Genomic DNA, 25,656 nt, shown 5'->3' on the forward strand with positions numbered 1-25,656 from the left:
ACCCGAGCAAAAATTAGAATATACGTAAGTAAACGTCGTTACTTATTACCCGGAAAATACCAAAAATGCCGACAGATAAAGACACAGACTCAGTAACAGGTCCACGTCGTGGATATAGAAATAGAATCCGTTCAAAGATGATTAAGCTTCTTTGTTTTCAGATTCTTAAGGAACCGAAAATGAACGAAACCGAGAATAATCCGAAAATAAACGTCGCCGATGCATCGAGCAGGAAGGATGCGACCATCTGCTGTAGAAAAGCCTTGGCACACTGTCCCAATGAAGTTGAGGGGTTCACGCCCAAGATCTACAGAAGGAAGCACCTTCTAGCCAGTCATCCTAGATCAATTTACGAATCACCGAAAACGACATTGTTGATGGAACCGTCAAAGATGAAACCAGCAAGAAAAATGTGACCATCTGCTGTAGAAAAACCTTGGTAAACTGTCCCAATGGATTTGAGGGGACCACGAACAAGATCTACAGAAGGAAACATCTTGACAATCATCCCAGACCAGTTTGCGAAAAGAAAACCGACAGAAAGTACATGCCTTAAGAGTAAACCGTCGCAGATGCAGCCAGCAGGAAGAATTTGACCATTTGCTGTAGAAAAGCCTTGGCACACTGTCCCAATGGATATAAAGGGACCACGCCCAAGATCTACACAGGGATGCATCTTCTTGACAGCCATCCAGGACCATGTAACCTGTTAGAAGGAGATTTTCTGTTGGAGTGAATGCACAGAGAGTGATAAACTCCAACAGAAGTAGGAAAAAGAAGATCTACTTAATGTAGCCAAAGGAACAAAAATGTGTGGCTTCTACGTTGGAAGAAGCTGAAGTAACTAAAATACTACTTCGCAGTAGTACTTGTATGGGAAGATGTAAAGACAAAGAGTATAGACTTGATATAGGACTGGAGATGGAAAATTATGAATAGATAGATGTAACTTGAATAGCTAGCTCAATATGCAAGAGAATGGCCACTTGACACTCAAGGAAGGATTCGGCCAATTTGCACGGCTATTTCTGGCTGGACAATAAATTAAAGGAAATGACAATGATGGCTAGAAAAGAAGATATTAAGACACTGTTCACAAAGTAGATAAGATAAATATAATAATATAATGAAAATAGAATAAATCTTTGGGCGCCAGAAGAAGGATAACTGGGTTAACCCTCTTCCAGGTATTCTACGCTGCTATAGAGTATATTAAATTTGTAGTACAAGTAGGTTAAATGTTATTAAAGATTATTAAGTTATAAAATATATTATCAAGATAAAGGAGTAATAAGAAAAAAAAATCACAATAAATGTATATTTATTGAATGTAACTACCAGATTTTCACAATCTCCGAGTTAAGACAAGTAACTAGTATGTAACTCTAACATGACAAAAAAAAATACTAGTGAAAGTCATTTACAGAATTACCTTACAAATATAATCTAAGAATAATCTTAATAAGGTTAGAAAATCTGAATAAGGGTACCTCTAATACAGAAAGTACAACTTACACTTGGTTAGCAGTAACTACCCTCACCCAATAACAATGGTACGAATATCATACGTACACTTAATTCAATACTACCTGATAATATGAACAAGATATTTAATATATGTATGTACAACTCAATGAGTTGACGGGTACCAAGTCCCTAAGTGAACCAACGGAGTTCTGGATACCAAAGATCCTTTTACCGACTCGTGGTTCTTAATAATAATGGCAAGTAAAACTAGTACCCTCCTGAGGGGATGGGTACTAGGGATTTATTCGAATTTAATATAAAAATTAATAGTTAAAGTTAAATAATTTGAATAATAGAAATTTTTAATGATATTTGAAGTTAATTTGAAAAATTTAATTTAAAATATACTAAAATAATTAAAGGAGTTTAAATAGTTATATAAAAGGGAAACAAGCCAAAGAATAATAAAAAAAATATAAGAGTACCAACACTATTGTATGGGAAAGTATCTGAGCTCAGAGATTCTCACCATGGAGGTTACGCAGCTTTGGGGAACGCTATCAATTATTATACTGTTCTGTAATACTATAAAAATCTTGAAAAGGGAAAGGTTATGTGCAATAAATTTATAAAGTACCTATATGAATAAACTAAGTATCCTGAAAATCACAAAAAACCAGTCTAAATTTTTACTTAGAGCAAACCGAATGTTCATCAACACAAACCCCTTTTCACAATCTTCCAATGTTCCTTGCGGTGCGTTCCTTGCTGTGTATTCCCCAAATTGACCGGGATGCAATGAGCACAAGGGGGTGCTAACTCCCTCTTGCAACTGTCCTGCTGGAGGTACAAGAAAACAGGTGGAAAAAAAAACCAGTTGAAGGTACAGGCGAAAAAGATAGATATGGAGATCTTCCAGGCTGGTCTCCTAGTGACCGTCTCTCTAGAAGTGGTCTACCTTGGTGGTCTTAGGTTTTCTTTTTTTTTATGATTTCATAGTGGTGGCAGGCCGGAACTCATTTTAAATCTGCATTCAAATTCTTCAACTTCGTATTCACTAATAACTTTATATTCCCTAATGCTGGATGGATTCAATCTTTAATTATAATTTGGATCTTGAAATTGTGGGTAAAATATCAAGCTACCGACCTGCCACTCCGACACACTTCTAGAAAGCCAATGCCCTCTCGTTAGCTGGCTGACGATCTCCGCGGGCAATTCAATTCCCCTCTCCCATCGATACGCTGTCAAACGCAAGCAAACCAATGTTGCCACACTTAAAATGTGACGTCACAAGCATTTAAAATTCTGTGATGGTGTTATGTTATATTTTAATAACCATTGAAAGAAAATAATTCTAAAAATAATGAAATAATATCTTCCCATCAATAATGGATTCTATAAGGGGCGGAACGTCACAACCAGTTTACTAAGTAAGGAAAAACCAACCAAGACCACACCGTTGATGCGTCCAAGCCGTGTTGCACACACGGCACAAAAAAATGTATGCTACATTTTTTTTGTTTTCCAAAGAGAAGGGGGTGTAACGATATGATACCTCGACAAGCGATGAGCTGCCTTACCAGAGACGACCGGAGGAGTGTCAGCGTTGGCGCAAAGCACCACGGGGGGAACCGAAGGAGAGGGCATCGAGAGCATATTTAAGGCGAGCTAGGAGAATGAGAAAATCAGTCATGGCTAGCGAATTGAACTAACCATGGCTCAACAGCTGCTGCTCGCGTATTGAACGAGCATTGTTGATTTAACGTAGCGAGATTGTTATTGTATATAAATATACTGTTTATCGTATTATTTTAATGTTGCTATTATCATCGGATAACTGTAAGAAAGTTTAATATTGTTTTTCCTTTGCAGAAGACGGAGTTATATTTTATTGTATTTGTTTTAAACTGTATATAATTATCTTTAATATATTTACTTTATTTTTAACTTGTGTTTTACTGAGTCGGTCGTCCTTAGAAGAACTACCCGTTACAATGGCACCCGAGCAAAAATTAGAATATACGTAAGTAAACGTCGTTACTTATTACCCGGAAAATACCAAAAATGCCGACAGATAAAGACACAGACTCAGTAACAGGTCCACGTCGTGGATATAGAAATAGAATCCGTTCAAAGATGATTAAGCTTCTTTGTTTTCAGATTCTTAAGGAACCGAAAATGAACGAAACCGAGAATAATCCGAAAATAAACGTCGCCGATGCATCGAGCAGGAAGGATGCGACCATCTGCTGTAGAAAAGCCTTGGCACACTATCCCAATGAAGTTGAGGGGTTCACGCCCAAGATCTACAGAAGGAAGCACCTTCTAGCCAGTCATCCTAGATCAATTTACGAATCACCGAAAACGACATTGTTGATGGAACCGTCAAAGATGAAACCAGCAAGAAAAATGTGACCATCTGCTGTAGAAAAACCTTGGTAAACTGTCCCAATGGATTTGAGGGGACCACGAACAAGATCTACAGAAGGAAACATCTTGACAATCATCCCAGACCAGTTTGCGAAAAGAAAACCGACAGAAAGTACATGCCTTAAGAGTAAACCGTCGCAGATGCAGCCAGCAGGAAGAATTTGACCATTTGCTGTAGAAAAGCCTTGGCACACTGTCCCAATGGATATAAAGGGACCACGCCCAAGATCTACACAGGGATGCATCTTCTTGACAGCCATCCAGGACCAGTTTACTAAGTAAGGAAAAACCAACCAAGACCACACCGTTGATGCGTCCAAGCCGTGTTGCACACACGGCACAAAAAAATGTATGCTACATTTTTTTTGTTTTCCAAAGAGAAGGGGGTGTAACGATATGATACCTCGACAAGCGATGAGCTGCCTTACCAGAGACGACCGGAGGAGTGTCAGCGTTGGCGCAAAGCACCACGGGGGGAACCGAAGGAGAGGGCATCGAGAGCATATTTAAGGCGAGCTAGGAGAATGAGAAAATCAGTCATGGCTAGCGAATTGAACTAACCATGGCTCAACAGCTGCTGCTCGCGTATTGAACGAGCATTGTTGATTTAACGTAGCGAGATTGTTATTGTATATAAATATACTGTTTATCGTATTATTTTAATGTTGCTATTATCATCGGATAACTGTAAGAAAGTTTAATATTGTTTTTCCTTTGCAGAAGACGGAGTTATATTTTATTGTATTTGTTTTAAACTGTATATAATTATCTTTAATATATTTACTTTATTTTTAACTTGTGTTTTACTGAGTCGGTCGTCCTTAGAAGAACTACCCGTTACAATGGCACCCGAGCAAAAATTAGAATATACGTAAGTAAACGTCGTTACTTATTACCCGGAAAATACCAAAAATGCCGACAGATAAAGACACAGACTCAGTAACAGGTCCACGTCGTGGATATAGAAATAGAATCCGTTCAAAGATGATTAAGCTTCTTTGTTTTCAGATTCTTAAGGAACCGAAAATGAACGAAACCGAGAATAATCCGAAAATAAACGTCGCCGATGCATCGAGCAGGAAGGATGCGACCATCTGCTGTAGAAAAGCCTTGGCACACTGTCCCAATGAAGTTGAGGGGTTCACGCCCAAGATCTACAGAAGGAAGCACCTTCTAGCCAGTCATCCTAGATCAATTTACGAATCACCGAAAACGACATTGTTGATGGAACCGTCAAAGATGAAACCAGCAAGAAAAATGTGACCATCTGCTGTAGAAAAACCTTGGTAAACTGTCCCAATGGATTTGAGGGGACCACGAACAAGATCTACAGAAGGAAACATCTTGACAATCATCCCAGACCAGTTTGCGAAAAGAAAACCGACAGAAAGTACATGCCTTAAGAGTAAACCGTCGCAGATGCAGCCAGCAGGAAGAATTTGACCATTTGCTGTAGAAAAGCCTTGGCACACTGTCCCAATGGATATAAAGGGACCACGCCCAAGATCTACACAGGGATGCATCTTCTTGACAGCCATCCAGGACCAGTTTACTAAGTAAGGAAAAACCAACCAAGACCACACCGTTGATGCGTCCAAGCCGTGTTGCACACACGGCACAAAAAAATGTATGCTACATTTTTTTTGTTTTCCAAAGAGAAGGGGGTGTAACGATATGATACCTCGACAAGCGATGAGCTGCCTTACCAGAGACGACCGGAGGAGTGTCAGCGTTGGCGCAAAGCACCACGGGGGGAACCGAAGGAGAGGGCATCGAGAGCATATTTAAGGCGAGCTAGGAGAATGAGAAAATCAGTCATGGCTAGCGAATTGAACTAACCATGGCTCAACAGCTGCTGCTCGCGTATTGAACGAGCATTGTTGATTTAACGTAGCGAGATTGTTATTGTATATAAATATACTGTTTATCGTATTATTTTAATGTTGCTATTATCATCGGATAACTGTAAGAAAGTTTAATATTGTTTTTCCTTTGCAGAAGACGGAGTTATATTTTATTTTATTTGTTTTAAACTGTATATAATTATCTTTAATTTTATTTTAACTTGTGTTTTACTGAGTCTGTCGTCCTTAGAAGAACCACTCATTACACTACATAAAAGAAAAATAAGAAGAAGAAGAAGCAGAAGAAGTATTAATGTTAATCTTAACGATTACCGTTAATAATATCAAGGTTGTATTCATTATTAGTTAGAATCAATCCCCAATCATCCTTAAACATAAGCTGTCTTCAACTTCTTCGAATAAGATATATTCTAGAATGAAACGATCTATTTTTGCATCGACTTTATCAGGTACGTATAATAGGTAGTTCTCTCTGTAGAGACCGAATTGAAAATTATTAGGACCATTTTTAACCTTCATCGAAGTCACAAAAAAATCCGGGATTGTCTTTAGGACCAACTTAAACTATTGATCTGAATAATAGCTCGATGTTTCTCTTGATCATTTAGAATAATCTAAGAATATCTACTACCAATAATTATTTCTCATCGTGAAACTTAAATTTACATGTTGAGATCTAGGGGAAATCAAGTAGGTGCCGTGTCCAAGAGTACTTTTGTCAGTATTCTTCACCATTTAATCTAGTAGTCAACCAATCCGTAAGACGTCAAAAATACCGCCTGAATACCATCAAAATACCTGATGACCTTGCAACCGCCTATTCTAGTGGGTCCCGGACAATTGCCCGAAAACAGTTTCCCGAAAGATAATTCCCCGAATGGACAATTCCCCGAATGGACAATTGCCCCAATGGACAATTGCCCGAATAGACAATTGGCTGATAAACAATTGCCCGAAAAGAGAATTGACCGAAAAATATATTTAAATACTTATGGCTTTATATTACTGCTTAGATTGTGTTCGACCTAGCTATCTCGTTAATTGATTTATTATTATAATACATATTTTTTATTCCATGTTACCTTCACACTTTACTCAGGCTTAGGACAGGCAGCGTACCGCTGACGTGTTTAGAACTTGGTATAAACATCCAATTTGTCATTTATTCGAGATTTTTAATTTTTTTTAATAATTTTTACAGTTTATTTTATTTTTTGTTATTTTTTTTTAATTTTTTATTTTTTTAAATTTTGTTTATACTTATTTTAATTTTTATTGATTTTTTAAAATTTATTTATGCACATGACCTTTATATGTATTTCCTATATACTAATACGATAAATTATGTGCTATTCCCCGCAATTCGTAAGTGTTCGCATGGTCGTAATTGTTTACCGGACATGCAAACCGCTCTGCACAATCTCTGTATTTTTTACGTGTAGAAGGGCCTTCCAAGCCTCCTATATACTGTTCAATTTGAAGTTCATGTAAGCTCTGCTCCAGCTCAATGCCTTTAATAAATCTACGAACGTTTGGATGATCTGCGAAAATCTGTTGTTCAAACCCTCGATGCCATCCTTCTATGGAATTGTTTGTTTTTGGTAAACTTTCTTGGACCCCGTCATAACAATTTCACAGATCATGTGAAAATAAGGTCAAACGACATTGTCTCCCTCTTTGTGGACGCGCGATCCAGATATCTTCAAAATAATCAATTACTGACTGGGCTTCTGCTGTCAACAGATCTTGCTGCCAAATCGTTTCAAATGCCTCCACTACGTCTGTAGTAGGAACGAATGCTAAGGCTGCCAATAATTGGTGCTTTAAAGCAAAATCTGAATCAGTTTCATATCTTCTTTTAAACCGTCTGACTGGATTCTTCTAAAGGGACATTTAGTGAAATGGAAAAAGCACCCACGATGTCTTGAGTCGGGATATTCTTGTCTTATAGCACTTATCATACTTTTGAAGTTTATTCCAAGTTCAACACGCCAGGGCCAGCGGCACAAGTGTGAAGGGAACATGGAATAAAATAGATATTATAATAATAGATTAATTAAGGACATAGCTAGGTCGAACACAATCTAAGCAGTAATAAATATTTAAATAGCATGTAAGTTACCGTATTAGTATACCGGGTGGTGAATCGTAAAACGAGCCATAGGAAACTCAATGTAAAATTCTAGACTGTTGAATTCCTGCTTCCCTAATTATTTTACATCAAAAGTCATGAGAGAATATTTGTAGAGAATTGAAATCTGTATTAAAATCAAAAGTTAAAATTGTTATAAGATTTAAAGGCATTCCAAAATTTTGAAAAATATGATTTTTTTTGCCCCAGTAGGTATGTGTGTAAACGTTAGGCCACACGTTACTATTTAACTGACAGTGCTCAATAAAAAATCTTTATTATTAATACTTTCTCCGCAACTGAGGGTATCTTATCAACTGTACTGTTTTTAAACAATAAATGATAAAATAAAAATATTGACTGTTCAAAAATGCGAAAAAAGAAATAAGTTCATTGTGACACATTATTGCACTGTGTGTGGCCTAATTTTGGGCTACAAAATTTTGGAATATGTTTAATTCGTAAAACAATTTTAACAGTTGTTTTCAATACAGATTTCAATCCTCTACAAATAGTTTCTAATGTCTTTTGATGTAAAATAATTAGGGAAGCAGGAATTCGACAGTTTAGAATTTTACATTGAGTTTCCTATGGGCCGTTTTCTAATTCACCACCCGGTATAGGAAATTAGGAAATATATATAAAGCAATAACAACTATTTAAATATATTTTTCGGTCAATTCTCTTTTCGGGCAATTGTTTATCTGCCAATTGTCTATTCGGGTAATTGTCCAGAATTAATCCAGATGAGGAGCTAACCCAAGAATGCTACGAACAATAGCTCTAGCAGTCTGTCTATCAAGAAAATAATATACCTGCCACGTTTGGGAGTAATTAAGGAACACTTATAAAATAGACAGTGTAATAAATGAGGGTACACGACAATTAGACCGAAATCAGACCGAAAGCATTAGACCGAAAATCGCTTTACCGAAACCTCACTAGACCGAACAGCATTAGACCGAAATGGTACATAAATTAAAAAAGATTGCACTAAATTATGGTTTTCAGAACCAAATTTGTGTAAATCATCCAAGTATTTGGAAATATTTTGAAACACTGCAGAGAGAACACAGTTTGAACGAACTAAGAATAGAACAATAGCTATTTAGCTGGCGAACAAACCATCCACAAGCCAGCAAAAATACAGAGATTCTGCTGACAGATTAAAGCGCCCCGTCGGTAACTTTGATGTTAATGGTAACATACTTAATTGCTTAAGGGGGATAAGTTTAATTTTTAGTATTGTTTTTATTATTGTACATAATAAATAAAAAAAACAAATAAAAACGAAAAAATAAACAAGAAACAAAGCAAAAAACAACCTCTAAGCTATTTTTAGTATTTGATTTTTAGTATTGTACATAATAAATAAAAAATAAACCAAAAATAAATAAAAAACAAAAAATAAACAAAAAACAAAGCAAAAAACAACCTCTAAACTCGCCAGTACTTTGTGCTGCGAGTCCTAAGCATGGCTAAAGGGTGCGAGGTGGTTGATGTTACCCTTGCTCAGATTACAATCCTGTTTGAGCACCCGGTATTATGTACCTAATGCTTTCCGGTCTCCTGCTTTTCGGTCTCCTACTGTTCGGTCTAGTGAGGGTTCGGTAAAGTGCTTTTCGGTCTACTGAATCAAACAAGAGTTAAATACATTTAGGGCGAGGCACCATTAGTGCGTTGCGTTGCGACGTCGCAACGGAACAACGCATTGTATGCCACACCTGTCTTGCGATGACACTGTCATCGAAGGACACCCCTGTCCGTCGATCCGTTGAAACATCGCAACTGATCGACGCGACGCAGCGCAACGCACCTATGGGCCTCGTCCCAATGCGTTGTTCCGTTGCGACATCACAACGCAACGCAGCGCAATGCACTAATGGGACCTCGCTCTTAGTGCGTTGAGCTGCATTGCGTTGCTACAACGCATCGGGACGAGGCCCATTGTTGCGTTACGATGTCGCCACATAACAACGCATCGGGACGAGGCATCATCAGTACGTTGCATCGCGTCGTCGCGAGCGATATTTTAACGGATCGATGGACAAAGAAGTGTTCTTCGTTGGCAGTGTCATCGCAAGGCAGGTGTGGCATACAATACATTGTTACGTTGCGACGTCGCAGCGCAGCGCACTAATGGGGCCTCACACTGACTCTTTGTTGGGCCTTGCTTTCCAGTTATAAGAAGATAAGCGCACAGCTTAGGGCGAGGCCCCATTAGTGCGTTGCGTTGTGACGTCGCAACGTAACAACGCATTGTATGCCACATCTGCCTTGCGATGACACTGCCGTAGAAGAACACCTCTTTGTCCGTCGATCCGTTGAGATATCGCTCGCGACGACGCGACGCAACGAAACGCTCTGATGGGGCCTCGTTCCGATGCGTTGTTCCGTTGTGACATCGCAACGCAACGCAGCGCAACAGACTAATGTGGCCTCGCTCTTAACAGAACGAACTAGACGAATAAATGACCATAGCCATCCCCTGCTCGGCCATACGAGCAGGGAATGGCGTATATATTTATGTATATATGCGATTTAAATCTAAATCGACTAAGTTTTCACTCAAATGGCATATAAAACAACATAATGCTATTCCACACCCCACCAGAATGAAAATAATGGGAACCTTCTCTGGTTACACCTCCGAGGCTTCTACAATTTGAAAGCCATACGGATGCTGAGACTAAGGAAGATGAGGGAATTCTACAATTTACAATTCACGTCCCATCTACTCAGCGCGGTAAAGTTCCAACGAGAATGGTTCCCTTCGTACCCCAATCAGGGTAAATGTTAAATCAAAAATGAATAACCATTTTCAATTTCGTTGCAAAACGAAAATGCAGCCGAACCATATTCCAGTCCAATCAGAGAGTGCAGCAAGCACCTCTACCGGTTTCGAAACTTATTAGTCTCTCATCAGGAGGCACATATGCTGCTCTCCCCGATCCAACCAAAACAAGCCCCAGCGTGCAGTCCCGGATTTCAACGAACGAAATGGCATAGATGCCCTAGCGGCAACTGCTAGCAAAAAGACTAAGTTTTCACTCTAATGGCATATAAAACAACATAATGCTATTCCACACCCCACCAGGATGAAAACAATGGGAACCTTCTCTGGTTACACCTCCGAGGCTTCTACAATTTGCAAGCCATACGGATGCTGAGACTAAGGAAGATGAGGGAATTCTAAAATTTACAATTCACGTCCATCTGCTCAGCGCGGTAAAGTTTCAACGAGAACTTAATTGTTTTCATTCTGATGGGGTGTGGAATAGCCTTATGTTGTTTTATATGCCATTAGAGTGAAAACTTAGTCTTTTGCTAGCAGATGCCGCTAGGGCATCTATGCCATTTCGTTCGTTGCAATCCGGGACTGCACGCTGGGGCTTGTTTTGGTTGGATCGGGGAGAGCAGCATATGTGCCTCCTGATGAGAGACTAATAAGTTTCGAAACCGGTAGAGGTGCTTGCTGCACTCTCTGATAAGACTGGAATATGGTTCGGCTGTATTTTCGTTTTGCAACGAAATTGAAAATGGTTATTCACTTTTTTTTTTTAATCTAAATCATTCATTAACATAGTTGAGTCATTATCCCATAACATAAAAGCCACGAAATTAATGTGGCAAGAGCAATAAACAGGAAATATCACCAATTTCCGAAGTGAAAATCGAAACGTTAAAATAAACTTATTTTAAACTAAAATTGTGCTTATATCCCCGTAAAAATTCTTCATTCTTAAAACTGTTTTTGAAATAATGAATGTATTACATACTTTTCCATCATACTTAACTAAGTAGGTATATAATTTTGGTTAGCCCTTTAGATCGCTGTAAAGGCGACTAGAAGACTTTTATTAAGAAAATTATGGAATAAATTCATTTTTTTTTCGAGAATGGGAGATTTGAAGAGAAATCCCGAAACAGATCTATATTTATTTTAAAATTATGATTTTTTGTCATTTATATCATATTAGTGACGTCATCCATCTGGGTGTGATGACGTAATCAATAATTTTTTAAAATGAGAATAGGTCCTGTGATAACCCATTTAAAAGGTTATTCAATTATCTATTCAGATGTTTATTCAATATTTATTCGACAAATGAACATTGTTTTTAGCTCAAATTAAATGCTCAAGCTGCCACCCACCTGCCCTTGTCAATTTGAACATCTAATTAAGGCGAAATGCAATGTTTATTATAAACACTTTTTTTCTGTTTTCTGACAGCAGTAAAGTTTATTTTGAATTAAATAAATTACATAATGTATTCTTCATTTTGTGTGAATTAATTGAATTCAAAAATTATTTGTTTGGCCACCCTGTATGAATAATTATGGTAACGTTTATATTTCTGAAAAGAGAGTTGAGTAACCTTTCAAATGAACTGTCACAGGACCGCTATTCTCATTTAAAAAAATTATCAATTACGTCATCATGCCCAGATGGATGACGTCACTAGTATGATATATCTGTCAAAAAATCCTGATTTAAAAATAAAATCGACCTGTTTCGGTATTTCTCTTCAAAATCTCCCATTCTCGAAAAAATGAATTTATTCCATACTTTTGTATCATGTTGTATTTTAATAGTGTTTCCTATCTATCCCTAATGTAACATAATAGTAATAGTAAAATATAATAAAAAATATTTTTAGATAGATATTATTAATTTGTAAAAAAAAACTTACCTTTGAATCGAAAGATAATAATTGTAAATTGACATAATTGGATAGATTTCCCTCTAGGATGGGATTTAACTGTTGTTCAATAAAACTTTTGTCATAAGGGCAGCCTGTTTCATAGTAAACAGTGGCGTTTATCTGAAATAATAGTTATTTATAAAACAGTTCCTGAAGTATGCTTTTTGCGAACGCACGCGATGTTTAGAGCACGAGCGACAGTGGAGCGAGTGGTATACATCGCGTAAGTTCGCAAAAAGTACTTCACGCACAGTTTCATACAATATTTTATCCACGATAAACAAATTAAAAAACTGTAACTCTTCGTCACTGAAATTCATTTCTATTTTACAATTTTTAGAACTTTGACATTTAAAAATTCTAACCTCTTTCAAACCACAAAAGTGTCAAAACTTTTGTTGTAATTTATTGCTAACATGTCATCACCATGACAACGCAAAAGTTAAGGATATTTGATTATATTAAAGTGTGCCAAAAAACAGTGCGAAAAAGTAAATCCCAATTAAAATACATTGTTACTTCACGCACACTTTAAATCCTTCACGCACTGCAATCTATAATGACAGTTTTCACAAACTAAACACTTATACATAATATGAGATAGAGTAGATAAAATATATTTTAGAATATTATGTAAAATTGAGTGTTAATCGGTATATAAAGGGTATATCAGATCTCATATGTATAACGAATTTGATCATTTACACTATTCGATTGCACTGGATCTCAAAAGTAGTTGATTGATGTCACGGAGCTTATAGATTTTTCATCAATTTTCAGTAAAGTCGATTCGCTAAGCTGAGACACAACTATCTAGCGATGTTAGTAATTTCTTTTTTGAGAAGTTAGGTTGCTGGACGTGACTGAAAATACTACATAACTAAATATACCTGCTCCTAGCTAATATTATTACTATAGTAAAGACATAAATAACATAAACCTTACGACAATCAATATTTTTATTCATTTACGCCATTATAATGTATTGATAACAAATGAAAAAATTATTTATTGTACAAAATAAAAATATTTTGAAAAAATTAATTCCACAACATTTTATGAGTTTAGTATACACTCTCTCTATTTCCAATAATTCTTCTTTTTTTAATGAAAGATTAAGTTGATTTGAGCAGTTAATAGTGTTAGGTAGGACTTTTTGTGTTGTATGTTTCCTATTCCGAATTTGTCAAAATGAATCTCGGCTGAGAGAATTCAGTATAGTAATTACACTAGAGCTCTAAAATTATCGATTTATATCCCGAGTGGCACTTTGATAGTTTTAGTTTCACGACCCGAAAGTGAGTGAAATTATGTCAAAGTGTCACGAGGGCAAAACAAATCGATAATTAAGAGCTCGAGAATAATTCAGTAAGATTATTTCATGAATAAAAGTATCGTTTTAAATAATTTTAACTAATATTCTATTTAGTGCAGTCACTGAAGGTGAATATGAGCTATTACCTCCGATTTCGTTGAACCTCCATCGATTTGCACGAAAATTGGTGAGTGGTTAGAGGATATCTCAAGGAACAAAGGTGACATGGTGCCAACTTGCGCTTTTACCCTTGTGGTGGATGCCACCCCTCCTCGCGGGTGAAAATTATTTTATAAAAAATAACCCCAAGATTAGAAAAACTCAAAGAGCCATGGAACGACAGATGCTTGGTATCTCACTCATAGATCGGCAAACAAACTAAGCAACCCGAAACAAAACAAAAGTAAGGGATGCCGTGGAACAAGCGGCTAAATTAAAATGGAAATGGGCTGGACACAACGAACGTCTCGAAAATGGTAGATGGAGCAAGGAAGTTGCAAACTGGCGACCGTACGAAGCGAAGAGACCAAGAGGAAGACCTCAAATGCGCTGGAGCGATGACATCAGAAGAGTCACAGGACCAATGTGGAAACGCCTCACACACAACAGAGATGCATGGCGAGAAATGGGGGAGGCCTTTATTCGACATTTCGAATAGAAAAAAAGCTATAAAAAAACCCCCAATTCGATAGAGCTACAAATTATAAGCAAAATTTGTTATATAAAGTTATTAAAATAAATCAAAACTTTTTGAGTTATTAAAGATCAAAGATTTTAATTTTTCGTGAGAAAAATGCATGTCTTTAACCGATTTTTCATAAATAACTCAAAAACTATAAGTTTTTACAAAAAAGTTATTATTGTTAAAATTGAGGCTAATAAAATATCAAATAAATTTCTTTCTAGAAAAACCTTTTAATGTTAACTGAAAGTGAGTTATAGGTAATTGAATGTATATTTCTTTCGTCAAGTACCCAAATCTAAGTATTCAAGCTTAAATACCGGGAAAATGATGCATTTTATAAAATAAACTTATTAAACATTTGTCAAAGCTCATTGAACTATCTATCAAATAAGTGCTCGAACAAGTTGATAGCATTAAAGTTTATGCACCAAAAATGTTTCAAAATGTATCTTTTAAAAAATTTTCTAAAAAATGTTATTGTTTTTTTGTAAATAACTCCGTTAAATTTTAAAGTAGCAAGTTCATCTAATAACTGGTTAAAATTTTGTTCCAAGAGCTATTAAAAAACGTCAAAATAGTCATTTATACCTCTTACTTTTTTAAAAATAAAAGGTTAAATGGCCCCGGTTACATGGTTCTCGCAGCAAAATTGAAATTTTAAACGTTTCTATCTCGGTTATTTTTTACTCTACGAAAATAGTAAAATAGGTAAAGTATTTGCTATAGAAAAAACTAAAATTTAGTTATTTATCATTTTTTACGTATATTGAGTATTTTTGGAGTTATTATCAAAAGAAAATGAAAAGTACGATAATTCTAAAAATTCTGATTTGTTAAATTATACCTTTTTTTCAAAAATATGCATTCTAAACCGGTCAAATTTGTTGAAATAATTAACTATGATAACATAAAGAAATTCTTGTGAGGATTACTACAAATTTTAATTTTTGCGGAAATGGCGTATGTTTAGTTTTTAACTTTTTCCTAAAAAAATCGAAAGGGTTCTCTTATTTTCATCATAACTTGCTTAATCTTGATGCTATTAACTTCTACTGAAGCTCATTTGATAGGTATTCCGAAGTACTTTGACAAGTGCTTAACAAGTATATTCTATAAAATGCATCGTTTTCCCGTTATGTAAGCTTGAATACTTACTAGATTTGAGTATTCGTCGAAAAAAATATACATTAAATTGCCCATAACTCACTTTAAAATAACAATAATTTAGTTCTTTAAGTAGGGAGTGTATTAAATTTTTTATTATCTTTAATTTTGGTAATAATAGCTTTTTTACAAAAGCTTATAGTTTTTGAGTAATACGTGAAAAACAGCTTTAAAACATGCATTTTTTTAAGAAAAAATAAAATCTTTGATATTTAATAACTCAAAAAGTATTGATTTATGTTAATAACTTTATATAATAAATTTTGCTTAGAAGTTGCCCTCTATCGATTTCTGGTATTATTTTTAATAAAAAATTTCACCCCCGAGAAGGGGTAGCAACCACCCCCAGGGTAAAATCGCAAGTTAACATCATGTCACCTTTGTTCCTTGAAGTATCTTCTAACTACTTACCAATTTTCATGAAAATCGATGAAGGTTCAACGAAATCGGAGGTGAAAACCTTCAGTGACTCCACTAATTGATATATTCGCCTGAATATTTGCTAAACCTGTTTCTTGGTATTCTCTGTGACAAGTTGTAAATCATTAATTGTCATTAATGTCTATGAATGTATTTTTGCGTAGCAACGAAGAGCATCTGACGTTATTTTTATTCTTGTAGTATAGTCTAGTAAAATAAAATTACACTATATGTAAATCAAAATGGAAATTCGTACAGATTGAAACAAATTTTATATCAAAGTTTAGGTGGGTACAAAAGATATTTTCAAGAAAGTATCCAAATCATACAAGGGGATCATTGTTTAAATAATTAAAAATGGGTCATTTTTGCATAAAAATTACTTTTTTAACTGCTGAGGTCATCCAATTCCTAATGAAGGTCTATCGGATTATTTTATTTAAAGTTGAAGGGTAAATATTTCACATAAGACTTACTAAATTAAATTTGGCCCCCTATTTATTTAAATAATTATACATAAAACTTTAAAAACAAATTTACAAAAAATTATTTTTAGCGTTTTAAATAAGCACTATAAAATATCTTGTTTTACAAGATAAGTTGCGCTATGTTATCAGTATTAATAAAAAAAAAATAGGTGCAAAAATATTTAATATTTTTTGAGATATTGAATTTGTTTATTAAATATTACTCTATTTTCAATTGCAAAAACGCGGTTGTTGCCAAAGAAATATTAACCTGTATTAAATCTTGTTATTTTTATTTTTATGTATATTTTCGATAAGTGTATTGATAAATTCAAATTTCAGTTAAACTTCCCCCTAAAATGGCATTTGAAAATTATTCAAATTTGTTTATAATTGGTTTTTTTTTAATAGCGTCGCGGGGATTAAATATTTTGAAATGCCGTTTCGATAATTGGGTTCCTGGGAATTTTTCACTAATTAACAAATTTTTTTGTCTTTTTTTCCTCTTCTTTTTTTTTTCTTGGAATTATATTACTACGGGCCCTTTTTGGGTTAAGTTTCATTAAGAATTTCGAGTCTCTAAGTTATAGATTCTAGACCTAAAAATATTAAGATTGGTCTAAAATCACTTAAATAAAATGTGAATACTTACTGAGTTACAGGGTGTTTTATTTAAAAATTTAAAAATTATTTTTACCAAGTACCTTTAAACTATTTGACGTATCCTTATCATACTTGACAGAAAAAGTGAGTACTATACAGTCTACTAAATTGTGATAAATAAAAGTTTCTAGCTACCACCATAGGCGTACGACAGGGGACAGTTAATGGTTGACCCTTCCCAAATTCTACGCCACTGAGGGAATTACTATTTTAGCGAAATTTTTAGATTCTCCAATACTTTATATGTAAATAATATACTGTTTACTGGTAACGATTAAGTCATTAGTTTTCGAGATATTGGACGTTAAAAATGAAACGGCATAGTTATTTTGATTCATTCATTCATTCATTTTAAACTTACAATATCTCTCAAACTGATGACTTTATCGATACCAATAAAGTTATTTACACACAAAGTATTGGAGAATCGAAAAATTTCGCTACAATAGTAATTCACTCAGTGGCGTAGAATTTGGAAAGGGTCAATCATTCACTATCCCCTGTCGCACGCCTCTGGCACTAGCTAGAAACGTTTATTAATCACAATTTGGTAGGGTGTATAATAGCCACACTTTCTGCCAAGTATGATACGTCAAATAGTTTTAAAATACTTGGTAACAATAATTTTTAAATTTTTACATAAAACACCCTGTAACTCAGTAAGTAGCCACATTTTATTTAAGAGATTTTAGTTAAATCTTAATATTTTTAGGTCTAGAATCTACAACTCAGAGATTCGACATTCTTAATAAAATTTAACCCTAAAAGGGCCCGTAGTAATATAACTCCAAGAAAAAAAAAGAAGAAGAAAAACGACAAAAAATTTTTGTTAATTAGTAAAGAATTCCCAGGAACCCAATTATCGAAACGGCATTTTGAAAATACTTAATCCTTGCGACGTTATTAAAAAAACAAATTATAAACAAATTTGAATAATATTCAAATGCCATTTTAGGGGGGAGTTTAATTGAAATTTGAATTTATCAATACATTTATCAAAAATGTACATAAAAATAAAAATAATGATATCTTAATCAGGTGAATATTTCTTTGGCAACAACCGCGTTTTTGCAATTGAAAATATAGTAACATTTAATAAACAAATTCAATATCTCAAAAAATATTAAATATTTTTTGACCAATTTTTTTTTTGCTTAATACTGGTAATATATCGCAATTTAGTCTGTAAAATAAGATATTTTATAGTGCTTATTTAAAACGCTAAAAATAATTTTTTGCAAATTTGTTTTTAAAGTTTTATATACAATTATTTAAATAAATAGGGGGTCAAATTTAATTTAGTAAGTCTTATGTGAAAGATTTACCCTTCAGCTTTGCAAAAAAAATTCCATAGACCTTCATTAATAAGTGATTTACCGCAACAGTTAAAAAAATATTTTTTTTTTGCAAAAATGACCCCTTTTTAATTATTTAAACAATGATCCCCTTGTATGATTTGGATACTTTCTTGAAAATATCTTTTGTACCCACCTAAACTTTGATATAAAATTTGTTTTAACCTGTACGAATTTACATTTTGACTTTTTTTTTATTTTATTAGGCTAGTATTCTCTTGGTCAGAATCTCTATGAATGAAATAATCTATATAAACCTCGTTCCCTCAACTCAGACGCATTTTGACAGCTTCAAAGTAGGAAACATACAACACAAAAATGCCTACCTCCCATTATTAACAGCTCAAAATAAACTTACTCTTTCACTAAAAAGAAGAATTATTGGAAATAGTGGAAGTCTATACTAAACTCATGCCATTTTGTGGAATTTATTTCCTCAAAATATTTTTATTTTGTAATGTTCAGTTTCGTTTAAAAATAAGATTTCCAAAATTTCATCCCTCAAAATCTCATAATAACTTAGATGTACAAATCTGAAATCTTCTATGTATTTAAATCATTTCAAACGATCTAAAAAACGCGCGAACTCTTGTGACGTCATATTATCATATTTTGTATGTCTTATTTAAAATTACATACAATTTTGTTTACTTTGGAGTCTAACAAAGTTTTTGAAGAAACAATATTGAATTGTGTGTGTGTTTTTACTAAAGAAAATAAAAGTAAATACTATGAAAGTGTTGTTTAGCACCATTCTGTTCAATTAAAACCATTGAAACCCGCAATAAAATACTTATTAGATTACCAGTCGATAACAAACGGAGTTTAATAAAGTGGTTACAAAGGACATTAAAGACATTTTAGTTCATTCCCAAGGTCTTCATGGATGCGAAGCTAATTCTAATGTAAGTAGGTATCTGTTGTTTGAATGTAATATAATATGCTTGCTTAATAGTGTTTTTTAATAAATCAAGTATGTTTTGAACAAAAAGAACATAGAACTTTTGAATACAGAATGTAGATAGATGTAAGATAAAAATAATAATTTAATATTAAATTTATAATTATTATTATATTATATTATTTTATTTTCCTTTTGAAAATAAGTGGCCACCTGGCCACCATAAACATATTTACAATGCGTAATTTATCAGACTGCCCTTTAGAATAACCATCCTAGGTCATTTAAAAAAAAATTGTCTTAACCAAAGCACTCAACTATTATGAAATATATAGTTCACAGCAACTATCTAAAGATTTATAAAACTGAAATACACCATACAATGATTACAACTATCAATGGCGCTGAGTTTAAACATTACGATGGCGTCACGATCAATAAGGCCGCGTTTTGGGCTGGCCGCGTTAATTTGAATTTTCTCTCGATTTTAATCGTCTTCAGGGGCCAAACGAAAGATATAAACAATTTGTTTTTATTTGATATGGATATAAGGATATAAGGATATGGATATAAGTGGAAGTCGAAACGTTAATAATAAAATTATTTTTTTCAAGTTAAATTGTGGCTTACTTATTTCTAAATTCGAATAGTTAATTACAAAAATGCCACAAAGAAATAGCCTCAGAACAATATTTTTCGAATTAAAAATTTTATGTAAGTTCCCTATTTTCTCATTTTTTGTTATCAATACATTATATTGGTGTAAATAAATAATTATTGATTGGTGTAAGATTCATATTATTTGTGTTGTTTACTCTTAATATTGGTTATGAGCACGTATGCTTGGTTGTATAATAATTTGCAGCCACGTCTTGTCAGTCAAAATGTCACTTCGCAAAAAAATAATTACTAAAATGATATACTAGACAGTTGTGCCTGAACCGACTATTTCAAGTATTATTTTACATTAGAAGAAAATAATTTTCAAAAAAATATAATTTATCGCCAACCGTCACTAAAGTCATTCATTATTGTACTCATTCGCCCTCATTTGCGGCAGTAAAGTAACACTTTATTGTACTGAAAGAAGAATTTGACTTTACCTGCCGCGATTAATCAAATTAACCAAGATTGAATGTAAGTGGTCAATGGCAGTAATCGATTATTTATTTGTGTGAACTTAAAATGTATTTACTTTAATTAATAAAAATATTATACAAAATTTAAGTTATTATTAATTAAATTTATGTCAAAAAGTGAAATTCTGTATTATTTTGCAATTATATTCATACAAAATAAATCAAAACTTTACAAATTTAGTAATTAGGTATTCAATATTGACAACAACTATCGATTAAACATCGAAACCGCCCATAATGCAAAGGCATTTTGTAATTACTGTCATTGTCATACAAAATTTTTATTACGTCTAAAATTTATAAAATTCTTAAATCTTTTAAGTTAGGTACTACCGACTAATGCAAATAATGTGTGAAATTGTTTTTTTGTTAATTCGATTATATATAGGACGTGATAGATATTTATTGATAATTTGTTAGTAAATATATTTATTTAGATTGCAACTGCGCAAGGATATACAGTTCATAAATGACGTAACTTTTAACGATTTTTTAATTTTTGGTAGATATTATTTTAAGAAAATTAGTTATTTAAATAAAAATACAATTAAATTGTTTTAATATTTATTTCGTTGAAATCATCATAATATAAGTATAACTTCTTACGTGCGTACAAAGTACACACACTCTTTTGTCATTAGAAGGATGTAATTAAGTAAGTATTAAGTAAGTGTTAATGTTTTTTATGATTGGCGATAAAATTTTGTATGCACCACGTCAGTAAAGACTCTTTATCGAACTCGTCTGTTACTCGCCTCGGTCGCTTCGCTCCCTCTGCTCGTAATATCAGAGTCGTTCGATAAAGAGTCACTTTACTGACTTGGTGCATAAATAACTATTACCTATCTACCTACATACTGTCTATATAGGCCCGGATCCCGCGTACCAAAAAAAATTTGATTAATAGCAAGCTGAAAATTTGTTAATAGCTTAACGGTGTCTAGTCAGACAAACTTTTATGTACGGGAACACTGGAACAGGGGAAGTATTAATTGTGGAACAGTTTAAAAATTGGAACGTCAGATTACGAAAACGCCCCATGCATTTCGTCGGACAGAATTTCCAACTGATTTGTTATCGTCTCATTAAACTCTCATAAAAAAATGAGACTGCTATTTTTTACCAATATAATTCCTGTCATTTGACATGTTCTTCGTGTTGGACTTATTAAAATGCCCAGTTGGTGATAAATACCAGTCTGATTGTCAAATGAGAGTTTAATGAAATGGTAACAAATCAATTGGAACTTCTATCCGACAAAATACATGGAACGTTTTCGCAGTCTGACATTCCAAATTTTTAACCCGTTCCACAATTAAAACTTCACCTGTTCCAGTGTTCCCATACATCACAATTTGTCAGACTAGACACCGTTAAGCTATTAACTAATTTTCAACGTGCTACTAATCAACTTTTTTTTGGTACGCGGGATCCAGGCTTAAAAAGTCACAAACTTATAATATATCTAACTATGATAAACAAAATCGCTGTTGTAGATAAGTGTATCTGGGCTTTTTAATAACTAACAACTGGATTGTGCTAAATAGCTCTATGTTAACATTAAGAAAAAATTGGAAAAGCCATGAAATATCTATCGGTACAAAAATGAGGTAAGAAATCTAGTTTTTCCAGTTTTCACTTATGTATCGGAATTCTGGACCCTTATGAAAAAAAAAATAAAACGATCATAGGTATATTTGAGATATGCTACTGCAGATGAATGTTGAGAATACCATGGGTGGCCCGAAGGACAAATGAATCTATACCTATACTAAACCAGGTAAACGTAAAGAAAAGGCTAAGAACACAAATATCAGAACAAAAATATTAGACTGTTTTGGACATGTGCTTCGAAGAAATGGTCTTGAAAAACTGACCATTCAGGGCAATGTAGAAAGGAAGAGACGTCGAAGTAGAACTTCCACACGATACACGGACCATATTATTGTTGCTAGTATTGGCGCTCCATTGTCAGAATATACCAGAATATCAGAAGATTGAAGGACATGGGGCAACATTGGAAAAATTAGCTAATGGCTTCTTGATATCACGATACCTGCATCAGGTTAACGACTAAGAATATTGTATAGTGAAATAAATTATTAACACAAAAAACACACAAAAAACAAAAAAAATAAAGTTTTTTTTTTCGAAATGGGATCTAACAGCCGAAATAAGATCTAGAGTTGAAAAGACCAGAACAACATTTAACAACATGAGACATAATATATTCACCCATTGCGACATATCTCTCCCACTAAAAATACGCCTGCTAAAATGCTATGTATTTCCAGTCTTGTTGTATGGCGCAGAGGCCTGGACAATAACGAAAACACTAAAGAAAAAGCTAGAAGCATTCGAAATGTGGGTGTACCGACGTATCCTCAATATATCCTGGACGACTCACACCACCAACGTAGAGATATTGCGCCTAATGGAAAAAGAAAAAGAAATTTCTTTCGCAATTAAGAAACGGAAACTTGAATACATCGGTCGTGTTATGAGATATGATACAGGGTTAAATAGAGAACAAACGCGGACCCGGAAAAAGAAGACACTAATGGCGTCAAAACTTACGCCAATGGTTTGGACTAACATCGATCCAGTTATTCAGAAACGCCGGAAACAAACATAAAATTGCTATGATGATAGCCAACTTCCGCAACGGACAAGGCACATGAAAAAGAAGAAAAATTGTTTCTGATTTATAATTTACTTTTCCGATGAATGAACTTTTTATCTGCATTGACAGAAATAGTTAGAAATTGTATTAAATTAATACTTACACCTGCCGGCCATGGCGACTCACATTTATTTAAACTGACAAAAAACATCAGGCTTATTAGCAAATATGATACAAGATATTCCATTTTTATTCTAGTTTCATTCATTCAATCTAATTCAGTTAACTTTAGAAACACAACTGAATACAAAATCTATTTTACTATAACTAAGATGGTTTTACCTATAATTCCTATTTAAAAAAAATAATAATAATATGCGGGAATGTTTGTTTGGGAAAACACAAACTTGATCAACAACCGGTGATTCGTAACCTTCAAATTAACATAATTGCGTTTTAATCACACTGCCCGTGAAAAAAATGCGACATGAGATTTTAAAGATACAATCCTAACAGACAGAAAAACCTCAACTAATGAAGTCTCAATAACTAATCCTTAATAATATCACTGAAAAAAAAATTAATAATAAGTAAAAATAATAGAATTAGTTTAAGCATTGAAAATTGAGTGTGATTTTTAATTTCAAATATCTTATTCAAAAGAAACTTTTTGTTTATTCTAAAGAACTTTCTTCCCTCGGTAATAATGTAATCTTTTATTCTACGTTTAATTTTTTCAAAAATATTTATTAGTTTTTTCAGGATTCGAAAAAAATTAATGTATTCAAAAAGCATTGACCAGAAGTTTTGCGCCTACGCTCTTATAAACCCCTCTATATAGTTAATTTTTTTATATTGACATTATTGTGCCATTTCTTATCACAATTGCAATGAAAACTTTTCGTTTATAAATTCGCAAAGTCCGTTCGTTCATTCGTTTGTGTGTTGCTGCCACCCGATAAACAAATTAAAAATAGTCCATTTACTCACGGTTCTTGTTCAGAATTTTAAAGAACCTCTTGGATTGACATGTAATTATGTAATTGATATACACATGGTTAACAAATCAAAGAAAAAAGTGATAGGTACTATCCCAATGTGTGGTTTTGCCCCGGGGGTGAGTGAAAAAACATACGTTCTAAATAAGTTCGGAAATGGATAACCTGACTAGTTCTAAGAAAGTTTGGTTCTATGTATACAGTTTTTTCACTAAGTCAATACTTTTCGAGTTATTTGCGAGTGAATTTGTTCATTTTTCAACATAAAAAACAACACTTTTTTGTTTTTCGCAAATAACTCAAAAACGAGGTATTTTATCGAAAAGAATATTTAGAAGTAAAAGTAGGGGAGGAAAGTATGCTAAATTTGCAGCCACTCGAGCGTTATGGGAACCCATAGGGTTGTGATTATTAAGTCCTAAAACCAAAAAAAAAGTTAAGTAAAGTTTTCCATTTTAGTGGAGACTTTCCATTTTTTAATTTAATTTTCCATTTCTAACAATTGTTTTCTCCGATAATAGCGCCATCTATCCATAATTCGAAAAAATATCTCGAATAAAAGTTACTTATTTTTACGTAAAGAATTCAAATCTGCAATAAAAATTCTCTTTTGCATTAATTTACCCTATCTTTATCTGACAATTTCGAGTTTTTCTAAGGATATATTTTTTTCGGACCACCTTAACGAACCCTGTGTTACGAGCCAATATATGGTAGAGGTACATCTGCAGGGTACCAGGTTTCCCACCATATGATAATCTGACGCTCTCGAGTAACTGCAAAAATCCCCGCTTGGGCTCCCCTATCATTCTAAGCAAAAATAGAGCTTTTAAAAAGTTGAAATAAATAGATTATGTACGAAGTCTGTAGACCTAAATAGTAGAAGCAGAATTTATTGTAGCTAATGAAAACTAGATATTTATTCGTCAAATTGCAAATCGAATATTTCAACGTGAAATAACCAAAAAAATTTGCATTTTCAGGGAAAACTCTTCACAAGTTTTTAAAATTATTAAAAAAGGTTTAAAGTTTCTAGCAGCAAAACTAAGCAAGTTGGTCCCTTTTTTATTTGGTAAAAAAATCGTGAGAATCGCCCCCTAATTGGCATCCAAATGAAATTAATCGTTACCGCTTCACAAGGTACTTTACTTTTATATATTTTTCATATATTTTTCATTATATATTTTTTATATATTTTTCATATGATTTGTAAGTTTCATCGGTTCAAAGTGCTTATTCATCGGGCTTTCGACATCACCTTTGAGATGCTCTTTATCCATGTAGTTGCTGGTCTTCCTTCTTTTCGTTTTTCTGTGGGGGTCCA

At 33.7% G+C, this 25,656-nt stretch overlaps 1 protein-coding gene across 4 annotated transcripts in view; it reads right to left on the reverse strand.

The window, feature by feature from the left end:
• Nucleotides 1-23,705, reverse strand: part of LOC126881246 (uncharacterized) — an 88,432-nt gene extending 64,727 nt beyond the window's left edge. For 3 of the 4 annotated variants that reach the window (XM_050645398.1, XM_050645395.1, XM_050645396.1), the window contains exons 1-2: nt 23,498-23,705; nt 12,591-12,722 (exon numbers count right to left, since the gene is read on the reverse strand). In XM_050645398.1, coding sequence (XP_050501355.1) covers nt 12,591-12,722; nt 23,498-23,602 — 237 coding nt within the window. In that variant the 5' untranslated portion in view covers nt 23,603-23,705. The remainder of the gene's footprint in view (nt 1-12,590; nt 12,723-23,497) is intronic. The other variant, XM_050645397.1, reaches the window with a different exon arrangement.
• Nucleotides 23,706-25,656: the final 1,951 nt, after the last annotated feature.

The sequence above is a fragment of the Diabrotica virgifera genome, chromosome 3 (genome assembly GCF_917563875.1).
Source record: "Diabrotica virgifera virgifera chromosome 3, PGI_DIABVI_V3a".
NCBI classification, from domain to species: Eukaryota; Metazoa; Arthropoda; class Insecta; order Coleoptera; family Chrysomelidae; genus Diabrotica; species Diabrotica virgifera.